The sequence below is a fragment of the Eriocheir sinensis genome, chromosome 15 (assembly GCF_024679095.1).
Source record: "Eriocheir sinensis breed Jianghai 21 chromosome 15, ASM2467909v1, whole genome shotgun sequence".
In the NCBI taxonomy this organism is placed as follows: domain Eukaryota; kingdom Metazoa; phylum Arthropoda; class Malacostraca; order Decapoda; family Varunidae; genus Eriocheir; species Eriocheir sinensis.
The window spans coordinates 4831027-4843276 of NC_066523.1; the positions used below are offsets into that span (position 1 = coordinate 4831027).

The 12250-nt window shown below is 36.8% G+C and overlaps 1 protein-coding gene across 11 annotated transcripts in view; it reads right to left on the minus strand.

Moving 5' to 3' along the window:
- LOC126998800 (histone-lysine N-methyltransferase 2C-like) overlaps nt 1–12250 on the minus strand; it is a 121327-nt gene that overhangs the window by 87206 nt on the left and 21871 nt on the right. For all 11 annotated transcript variants that reach the window (XM_050860856.1, XM_050860862.1, XM_050860857.1 and 8 more), the window contains exons 11-16: nt 8740–8930; nt 7161–7297; nt 3870–4192; nt 3260–3457; nt 1173–1354; nt 9–224 (exon numbers count right to left, since the gene is read on the minus strand). In XM_050860856.1, coding sequence (XP_050716813.1) covers nt 9–224; nt 1173–1354; nt 3260–3457; nt 3870–4192; nt 7161–7297; nt 8740–8930 — 1247 coding nt within the window. The remainder of the gene's footprint in view (nt 1–8; nt 225–1172; nt 1355–3259; nt 3458–3869; nt 4193–7160; nt 7298–8739; nt 8931–12250) is intronic.

The window sequence follows — 12250 nt, forward strand, 5'->3', positions numbered from 1 at the left end:
CAAATTACCTTTCAGCTTCCTCTTCAGTATGGATCATGTCATCAGAGGCATGTAACCAACGTTCACAATTTGAGCACTGGAGAATAAGTTCCCCATCAGAGTATGGCTCATCACAGACAGGACACTGCATCATTGACATACATGGACCACACATGCTGTAATTCTGCTGCCAAGTAGAGTTTATTCCAGGATCTGTTGCCCCACAATGAACACACATAGCACACCTGTGTGGGAAAAAAGAAATGAAAACTTTAGAAAAAAGCAAATAGTTTGAGACTGCAAAACAAATTAGGATGAAATATTACCTTCAACCAAAAAAATTAATGTGAAGATTTTTCTTTCACTGTTTTTAATGTATGCATATGTGTGCATGCATCAATCCAGTTAACTACAGTGGGGTATGTTAGAACAAATGTAAATGGTTCTACATCATTTGTTTCTTGAAGCATACACTGAAATACTTGTATTTATGGGTAACCCATTCCAGGCCCACAGTCATAACCATTGATACCACCCATCACAGTAAAGATTGGTTCTAACAAGGAGACCCTTCACCTGTTACTCTTGAAAGCAAACTTTTCTTTTTGGCTCCTCAAAACGTTTTTCTTATATCTATTATATTGTTTCAATTAAATTTTTAAAACCTGAAGTTTTTATGAAATTGGGACAAATAGTTTTTGAGAAAGCAATTTTTTTCTTCGGAAAACCTATGAAACACTCCTTTATTTTTGGTAGCACGCCATTGACTGTTGGTCCACAAAATATTTATACCCATTGCTACAATTCATCCATAAAACATTTAGACTATGTATCATCATTTTCTTGAAAAAATTATGCCTCAAAGACTTTTTTTACGCCTCGATATGGAGAAAAAAATATACATAAAATCATGACTAAAAGAGATATATATGTGTTATGTTCGTTTTCTCAGACATTGCCCCTAGCCCCCTCTAGGGGGCTAGGGGCAATGTAGAGGCAGCAGGTTTTAGAGCCCCTTTTCCGGAAAGCAAGTGCATCTTACACATATAAAATATGCTACCTTAACTAAGCCCATTTTTACTCTCTATCTTGAATGTATGCAAAGTAACAATGATCATTTAAGTAATGATACATCATCTCCTGATAACAACAGTTAGTTTTAATGATGTAAGCTTCATTACCATACTACTCACCATTTGCATCTCCATACCCCAGATGGAACATGGTCTAAAGGAGGGTTCATGCAGTATATGTGGTATGATATGTCACAGTCCTCACACAAAACAAGTCTGGCTTCATCATTCCGTTCTCCACACCCTTCACATACAGTGCAGTCCAAGCAGCGCCAACCTTTCTGAAGCACCACTTTGGTCACCTGGAAAAAAACAAATTTTTGAGAAATGAACATCACACAAAATGTGAATTCCACAGATTCAAGCAATGGTTATGGGAGTATTAAAAAGATCAAATTATTGAGAAAAAGTGCATTACCCAATTAAATAATAAATAATTAAATTTAAAGCAGTCACACTGCAGAGAGAAGCATCCATCTAGATAGGACAGCTCCCACTGCAAGAGTCAAAAAGGCCAAGCCTTAGCTACAAAGACAGGATATGTGATCAGAGAGACAGACAAAATGCATTTATACAGTTTGTCTGTGTCTGTGATCCTATCCTCTCTTTGTGGGCAGGTTTTTCCCTTTGTAAACACAATCTCAAATATCAGATTGTTTCTGGGTTACCAAGTATCAACATTTTTCTATATCTATACCTGCCAAAAGACAAAGTTGACAGCTGAAACATTTGTAACCTGATTTTACTCCTTTGCATCATTATTATAAACAGACACCCAGAATAAATTGGTACTGCCAGGTTTCAACAGAATGGCTTCATTTTGCAAAACAAAAACAAGGTATAGATGTACTTATTAATAAAATGACAATGAAGTCTTAGCCAGATAATGGAAAATTCTGAAGAATCAAGGTTGTGGGCATGACAGCAAGTGATATCGTTGCGTATGTAGGCGCAACATCCAGCTATGGATTGAAAGTTACGATAGAGATAGTAGGAGGAGACAGAATAGATTACTGTCAGTAGCCCCTAGATTGAAAGTTAGGATAGAGATACTGGGAGGGGAGAGTAGAGATTACTGTCAGTTGCCCTTGAGACCTGGGTTTTGGTGAGGTTTAGAGGAGAGATGGTACTCCAGAGAATGGAGAATGAAGACCGCGAATGTGGCAAAAGTTTATGAAGAAAACTTTGAAAGCTATCAAGGCACCTCTTAGGTTGATGGCCAAAAGGGGAGTCCACTCTGGGCATATTTGTGGTCCCACTCCCAGACAGGGACTCTGAGGCTGGATTTTTGTTAACCATTTTGAAAGTTGATGAACTTTGAAGAAATGGTGTGTGCATGTGTTTTGTGTATGTAATGTGGCGTGGAAAGTACGAGAATTTGTCTTTAGAATGCATGCTTAACTACTCTCTGGTGTTGATGAAACAATAAGGAAACACTAAGTGAAGACACGGGAAGGGTCTTTGGTAGGCTTGCAGAACCCCCTCACCTCCCATATATACCTCACCAGGGGTGGCTTAAACATGTTTCGGTAGGTGTCTTCCTACCTCCTCCTACTACTACTACTACTACTACTACTGCTACTACTTAAAGTAATAATGATAATGATAATGATAATAATAATAATAATAATAATAATAATAATAATAATAATAATAATAATAATAATTATAATCCTAATCATAATAGAAAACTGGGGACACTAAGCCTTATTGTGTGGGCTGTTATGATTTCCTCAGATAGTGACAGGGTTCTTTAGAGCTCAAAAAGCATGCTAAATCTATGTCATCAGAGAGAAATAAAGCTTTGTCTCACTCCTATGCATTATGGTAACTGAGGCTAGATAGCACTCTCATGCAAACACTGGGACAACGCGAACCCTGTACTTCCAATAGATACCACACACAGTGGAACCTACTCCCAATTAGTGTATTATAGATCTAGATAATTAGAGATTGCTGCTGAGCTCAAAATCTGGCCAAACTTCTGATGATAAACCAGTATGTCACCAGCTTTGTAGCCATCACATTTGTGGTGTCCCAGTCTCTAAGGGTTAAGGAAGCAATCACCAGTGCCCTTACTTACCTGGATAGAACCTTGGGATCCAGTTTAAGTGAATGGACTACAGTCACTAAACAAGAGGGGTTATTTTATGACTCCAGATGCTAAGTTTCAGAAGCTTTGTACATAAAAAGGTCAGATTAATTACCTTAACATTAGCACAGAAGGGATGATAACACTGGCCACATTGTGCACAAGCAATGAGACGACCTTCTTGGTCTTGACCAAAAGCCCCACACATGGCACAAACATCTTGCTGGAGACAAAACTCATCCTTGGCAGATACAAGAATCAGCTTATTCTCCTCACCCTCTTCTTTTCCTGAACTTTGGTTGGTCTCCATTGCCTGAATAGAATGACAACAACAAAAAATTAATGTAGTACTTTGTCATAAATCACATTTTTTTTTTTTTTTTTACAACAAAGGAGACAGCTCAAGGGCACACAAAAAAAACTTATTATAATATGAAATGTAAAAGCCCAAGTATAGGCATAGAATGTCAGTTTAAAAGATCTTCTGACTCAGGATACACTTCTGAATATATACTTCTGAACAGGTTTTTGAAGTCTTTGATAGAAAAAGATAGATGTCTCGAGTTGAAACTGTGACAAAAAATTTTTGAAGGAAAATTTTGCTGAAAATAAATAAAACAAAAAAAAGTCACATTTCTTCATATTAGGATATTTCCATATAATATGGTATGATATGTGTACCATGTGTAAACATAGAATGTCGTCATTTTAAAAGATCCTCTAACCTGAAGAGTAACATTCTGATAGTTGAAATAGCCTCTGTAGCCTCGACCATTTCCACGACCTCTGCGAACTGGCATTGTCTGTCCTCGTTTCTTTGAGCCAGAGAAAGTTTTCTTCCCAACGCTGTATTTTTCCCCAACACCTCCACGTAGCTTTGATGGAAAGCCCCTTTTGGCCAGGCTAAGAGGCTTTCCTCTTGAAAAGAAGCTATTGTGGGACTTTACAGATGTATCTTCAGATTTGCCATCTGATGTGAAGTCAGTATCATTTGAATCATCTGAGTGGACAGATGAATCTTGGGGACCATCATAACTGTCGTCTAAAGCTGTGAACAGAAAATTTAAATGTAAAATATGAACACATTACAAAATAATAACCATACAATGAAACATTTCAGAAAAACTATAGCATGTTAGCATGAACACATTGTACTATTAAAACCATACACTGAAACATTTCAAGAAAAAATACAGCATGTCACCATCAGATCAATCATTTCATCAAAAAGTTATGAAGTAATATATCATATTTGCTGATGTCAAAGACTCACCTAATTTTCAAGTGTTATTTTTGAAAAATAATAATGATTTTACCAAGATGTTTTGTTGGTTGTTTCTTGACTTGTATTACATGTCTACCAAATACAACTAGACCAGCACCATATTGCAATATATATACAATAAAACCCCAGCTATCTGCCCCCTGGGATATCCGGAAAACCCCAAATATCCGGGAAAATTCTGGCCGGCCACAGATTTAAAAATATTCCACGAACAGTTATTAAAAATTATGAATATCTGAACAGCTTAAGATTTTAAATACCCGTACCATGCTTCCACCACCTCTAGAGTAGGACTGCTCGAGGGACAGCTAAATCGTTTGCTACAGAATATTACACAACATTACCCTAACAAGTTTGTCAAAGATGGCAGCTTTAGCCAAGTAGGAATGCCCTAGGTTCAGTTGAACCCTTTGCCACAAGACACACGCCCCCCCAAAATGTCGCTAGAAATGCAAAAAAATATATAAAAAATATTAAGTGAGATTTCAATGACTATATATATATATATATATATATATATATATATATATATATATATATATATATATATATATATATATATATATATATATATATATATATATATATATATATCGATTTACACGAGTATTGTGTCCTTGAAGAGGTCGCGTAAATCAAAAACAATGTAAATTAAACAAGAGATGGGTTTCTATCAAAAATTAAATATTCACTTCATTCAGTGGAGAGAGAGAGAGAGAGAGAGAGAGAGAGAGAGAGAGAGAGAGAGAGAGAGAGAGAGAGAGAGAGAGAGAGAGAGAGAGAGAGAGAGAGAGAGAGAGAGAGAGAGAGAGAGAGAGAGAGAGAGAGAGAGAGAGAGAGAGAGAGAGAGAGAGAGAGAGAGAGAGAGAGAGAGAGAGAGAGAGAGAGAGAGAGAGAGAGAGAGAGAATATCCATATCACCGAGATATCCACTCAGGCACTCAGTCTCAACCTCACTCGTGTGAGGAAGAAATGAGGGACACCATGAGCGACTGGCTAGTATTGGTACCGGTTCCGTACCGTATAGCTGGTACCGTTAGTACCGGTACTGGTACCGGTACCTGCCTCAGCTGTGTGGCCGCGGGAGCGACTGGCTAGTATTGGTACCAGTACTGAGTAGCGTGGCAGCGTGGGTACTGTATTGTTGTTCAAGTGGCGCGCGGGAAGAACTGAGCTCAGCTGTGTGGCCGCGGCGCCGTGTGAGTCCAGTTGCGTGAGACATCTGGTGGCCACTCCATAAAATATCGCGTATAAGTGAAAAAACATGTAAATGAAACGTTTATTTGGATTTTGGACCCCGCGTTATTTAAAAAACGCGTAAACCAAACTCGCATAAATCGAGTTACCTGTGTGTATATATATATATATATATATATATATATATATATATATATATATATATATATATATATATAGATATATATATATATATATATATATATATATATATATATATATATATATATATATATATATATATATATATATATATATATATATATATATATATATATATATATATATATATATATATATATATATATATATATATATATATATATATATATATATATATATATATATATATATATATAGTAAAACCCGATTATCCGAAATGGAAGGAAGCCTCTTCGGATAAGCCGATTTTCGGATAATCCGGATTTATGGCGCCTTTTGATCGCCAGTTTGATCGACTTTCTTCCTTTTCGGTTTCTTTCGGCATGGTGATGTAGAAAGAAGTGAGGTCAAGCACAGGTAGAACGCGATGCGACTGCCCAGTGTGAAGTGTGTGATGCGACTGCCGCCGACTGACGATGTAAACAATGAAACCAAACAAACACACGCTACGCTAAACATCGTGCATCGTGCAGGTGGAGACACAGTATGATGACTCATATTATCGCGCAACTCGTATGTTGGAAGGGGAATGTGGCATGGAGTGGAGAGGGGAGTCGTGTTTGTGTCGTTGTCTGGAGAATGCGGTGTGAGTAGTCGTGCAGTAGTTTGTTAGATTCGCCGCACCTACGTCCTTGCTGGGGCGAAGGTGCGGACGTGGTGTTGTTGAGAGTTTGTTTAATGTTTTTGTCTAATACATTGATCTATTCGTTACAAGCTATTTCGCAATACGTATTAGAAAGCATATTCATTTTAACTGTTCTTATCAATTTTAAATGTGTTAATATAGTACATATGTAGTTACTTTTATTTATTTTTGATGTTTTATAAAGTTTTAGTATAGAAAAAAAAAAAAAATTAATTGCATTACCAGATCAATTTCGGATAATCCGGTTTTTCGGATAATCCACTTTCGGATAATCGGGGTTTTACTGTATATATATATATATATATATATATATATATATATATATATATATATATATTATATATATATATATATATATATATATATATATATATATATATATATATTTGTATGAAGTTTTGGTAAATTACAATACAAGACATATAGTTGAAGAATGATGCTATTCATATGCTGCTTTATGCATGCATACATCATCTTTTCCTGAGGAACGGATAAATCGTCCGCAGGCGGACCATGACTGATTGGAGTGGTGAAATGAATATTCCTTTGGGGACACCTTTGTGCATTTTGGGGAAAATCTGCGAATGTGTGAATCCACGAATAGTGAAACCTGTGAATAAGGGGGGACAGGTGTACACTAAAAACATCTCTGAGTACTTTCAATCAAACACAGATATTTCATACATACTTGTACGTGGTGACTGACTTGGAGATGGAATTACTCTGCTACAACTGGTGCAAACATATTCATATGAATGATCTGCATTCCATTTGGTCTGGATAATGCTGAGGTCTGCATCAGGATCACATACATTATGAACATATCTGAAAATATATATACATATTTCTGAATAAGAGAATACTGAGCAAGTTAAAAATACAAGGCTCTTAGTGACTTTTGACGGGCCGCAATAAAGGCATTAGAAATAATCACATGAAAAATGACATTAATCGTGTTGTCAAAGGAATTCAATAGAGATACATTCCCACAAACAATAAACATATAAGGGAAATATCAACTTTGCAATCCCATGAAATACTTTCTTTCAAGACAAATTCAAATATTTATGTGCTGTAAACATATAAATGCAAATACAGTAGGATCTCCCTAAATAAACATTCCAAAACTACTTTTTTGATAATAACAAAGTTAGAATAGATACCAAATTTCTACATTAATGCTTGGCTTCAATGATATTCAAGATATTTCACTAGGAGCACCTTGGACTTTGTTTAACATCATTATGATGATGCAGTCATCAGACTTGTGGCTTGCTGGGATTCACAATGCCCTTACAAAGTTAAAAGTTGATCCTAGAAAGTTGTAAGCCTAATATTTAATTCACAAAGTGGGTTTTTTTTTTTTTTTTTTTTTACAACAAAGGAGGCAGCTCAAGGGCACACAAAAAAAGAAAACAATAAAAAAAAAAGCCCGCTACTCGCTGCTCCTAAAAGAGAAACAAAAGAGGTGGCCGAACCAAGATCAAATACAGGAGGAGAGATGTCCTGATACACCATTGTCTGTCATGTTGCAGGTTTTCTACAGCCCAGGTGTTTTAAGACTTACATCATCTCTCATAAAATGCAATATAATGAGTATTTTCAGCAAGAAAATGGAAAGTGTCACTGAAGAAAATCCATCCACTTAACCCGTAAGAACAGGGATGCTGTAATATTTTCTCAGAAATTCTTCATCTTTCATTATTAATTTCTCAGTTCTGCCAGGATCCATAGCTTTCCGTTTAACAGCATTACATTTATCCATCCTTTCTCTTCAATCTGCTTCAAAGTTGAAGTCTCTAGACCAAGGAGTGAAGTGATGAATTGGAGATAAAATCCAAATGTTATTACCAAAAATGGATACATATTCTACATTACTGTTATTGTCATAATTTGGGTGTTGAAAGTCATTATTAATGGGTCTACTGCTGAAGTTTTAAGTAAAAGGATTTCTCAAAACCACTGAAAGTCATCAACAGAGGAGTATTTCATAGGTGAGAGGCCAACTTCAGGAATTACTGTCCCTTCCCCACATAGGTTCATAGGAAAGGTACACTTAAAATTTTCACAAGTTTGCAATAAATTCTATGAAATTGGCCTATATGTGCAATTTGCTTGCAAGTAGTATATGTAAACAGGGAAAGTATTTTCAATAAGCATGTTGAATTATTCCAGTGCTACTAAGATATAGAGAAAATGTTCAGTGAAACCAAGAGCTCATTGAAAATCTTTCAGCATTCACTCATATAATAGGCAAGATAACATACCTCTGACACTTGGTGCACATGGCCATATTTTTCTGAGCTATAGCTCGATATGCCTTATGGCAAATTGGACATGCAAATCCTTTATTGCGAAGCTGATAACATGAGTCACACACAGTGAAGTTAGAATGCCAACGTGAAGAGAGGCCATTGCCAGGAGTTCGAGAGCCACAGTCACCACATACTCTACAGGTCTGAGAAAGAAAACCAACATGATTAGAACTGAAAGAACATATCTATTAAAATAAGAAATGTTATGTTTATAGTCATAATTATCATAATTTGGACAGTGCTTGTGTATGTATGTGTAACTCTTCTCAAAAATGATCTTTTATCATCATGTTTGTTATTGAAATAAATTTGATAAAACATTGTAATCGTAATTTTGAAACTTTGCCATCTCATTACCTTAGATTTATCAATATAATCTTTTCAGTTATCAGAGACATTACTTTGGCAAACTTATTTAAAGACAAAATATAATTACAATCAGAAAAAAAATTCTGTTCAATTGTCAACATTACCAACGACAACACGAATAACTTTATGCAAGTTGGAAAAAGGACATAGCCTGAACTGATAAGTCTGACATGTAAGCCTAAAATACATTCATACATTAGTCCATGACAAAAAAAACTCAATCTTGTTGTTAGGAGGACATTTTCAAAAACACTTTCCTATCCTAAGGCTCCTATGCCAAAGATAAACGATTGCTTTGCTTCTATGATTCCCTGAGATGAAGTTGGCAATTCTGTCAATAAGTTTTCAGATAAATCCATTGTTAAATATTTAACCCTCATTTTTCTTCAACTTAGTTTGTTATGTGATTAATTACAAGAAAAAAATCTAAGTGTTAAATTTCACAAAAATAATATTAATTTCAACAAGAAAGAAATACAGTAGGCCTTCCTAATTCATGGGTTTGAAATTCATTTGTGGTTTCGACCAGACATGCAGGCATGATTAAAAAATATAAAAGATCAATCTGAAATATTTTCTAAAAGGAACACTGCAATACCTGCAGGCAAGGCTGCCTGCCAGATAGAAACAATAAACATGTGCAGGCTGCTGCTGAGTCAATATGTACCCAAATCTAGCCAAATCTCAGTCCCATAATGCATGTGAACATCAGTTTAGCTTCATATAGATTGAAGTAGTCAGTATGCCACAAGGAGGCTCATGAGAGGATGGAGGCTCAATGTTTAGGTATGGCAGACTGACTGATTTTATGCTGATACTCATATGTACAGTTTGGCATCTTTATCCAGAACTAGCCTGTTGTCACAGTGAAGGGCATGTGATTACTTGACATGATACACATTATGCTACTCCGGCAATGTTTACATTTGGGGCATAACCATACTTGCATGTTCTGGCTTGTAGCACTAGAAGGCAACGAACCTGATGAGTGATGCCAACTAAATTAGCAGCAATAAGTTAGTAATTTTGAGGCAACATACTAAGCAGCAGTACAGTGTCCATTTCTTTTCTTTTTTGCAGGGGTTACATTTCTTACATCACCATGAATGGCCAAATCCGTGAATACTCATGGCGCTTCTAAGTATGTCCAAGTCATTATTTTTTTCAGTCAATGTCAATACTTTTCTGCTTCTCTTGGACAATTTGCCATCCAGGAGCCATGTAGGAAGCACATGATGGGACAATAAAAATAATAGCAACTGATGACCATTTAGGATGACATGCAACTGAGGAGTGAGGCAGCAGTGGTGGCAGCATACAGTCAGCGCCTCTCGACGTGATCGTGGTGGGCAGCGAGGGACAATCTTGCATGACTATTTTTTGTGTACCCTAGCCAGCGCGGGAGACCGCCCGGGGAAAAAATGACTACACGGTAACCTTCTCGAGTTCTCAGTCGTCTATTTAAATGACAATAACGGTCAGTTTTAATTACGTCTGGCTTGAGGAGTAGTGTTCCTTCTCGCACGTGCCACCACCCGTTTCGCCTCCACGACTTTGTGCAAGGATTACTAAACTGTCTCGCGAAACTTCCCATGATGTCGAAAGCTTACACAAGTCAGGATAATATTGTGAGAGTGATTGAGTGTTACAAATTAGGCCTCAGTACCAAAGAAATAAGTCGGCGAACTAGTGTGAAGCCAGTGACAGTGCGCTTCCTCATTTTTAAGTTTAAGTCCTTGGGAGAGCGTGAGATTCCCCGCCACTTACACAGTGGTGGGTGGCGTCCAAAGATCAGCAGATAATGATGGCAAAGAAAGACTTGGAAGTTGAAGAAGCGATGGCAGAGGAAGTGCCAAAATGATAAAAGTAGTAGAACGGGAAGGAAGAAGAAATAGAGACTTCGTTGTAGTGAGTGTACCACCCAAAGCAAATCAGTGGGCTCCCCCCCACCCCCCGGTAACTTTTCTTAATCACACTGACAATGTATGCTGTACTTTTGCAAAGAGAAAAGGTGAGTTTCACTCTTAGAGGGTTCCCTGTTGGATAGAAAGATAAAATCCGTTACAAATATGTACCGAATCGCGGACCACTGATACTTATTTTCTCCCATCATGTATTGGTGCATTGGTGTACCGAGAAAGCCTAGGTGCATCCGTGTACTGTTTCACAACTCAATGATGATAGTCATACCTTGGTTTACAAGTTTAATTAGTTCCGGAATACTGATCACAAACCAAGACTTGTAAACCGAAATGAATGCACTGTAGTGCTGAAAACACGAAGATCGCACACTAGAGCACAAATGTATGCGGACACGAGTGCACGGGTGCTACTTATGCGAGTGTTCAACGTAGACTAAGACCCCATTCCCATTGTTTTCAGCTCTGAGTGCTCTTGCCTTGCGGCGAACAAAGAGAACCCACGCTCACGGCTTTGACTTGTACAAACAGGATGCTCGTACACCAAGTCACCGCTCGTAAACCAAGGCATTTTTAGTGATTTTTTTGTGCTCGTAAATCAAAACACTCAAAGTAAGGCACTCATAAGCCAAGGTATTACTGCACCTTTTTTCTCTGCTTTTTGGTGCATCAATGTATCATGCATGTGCCCCCACTGATTGATTGATTCAATGTTCTTTTTTTCCTTTACATACAAAGAAATAGAATGTATTCAAATGAGTCACATATCATAACTGCTTTATGTTCATACTGATTATAATGCATATAGAATTATTGTATTATATGAAAATTAAATTTCTATTTGAAACTTATTACTTGATACCATTGCAACACATCTGTAGCCTTAATAAATGAAAATGTACATACAAATTGGTTATTCATTTATGTTTGGAAAAGTTTTTAGAAAGGGCCATTCGGGCCATGGATGTACCAATACGCAGAGGGAAATATCGGCTCGGTACTCTGGTGGCCCAATACGTGATTAACGTGGTAAGAGGGGCATCCCTGGGTGGTTGTGTTTGATGATGATTCAGATCATATAAATCATATTATAAAGCACTAAGTTATTGCTATTACTTATTTACCTTCTGGTTTATTAATTATGTTTGCATTTTACCTGTTTCTAAATACATAAA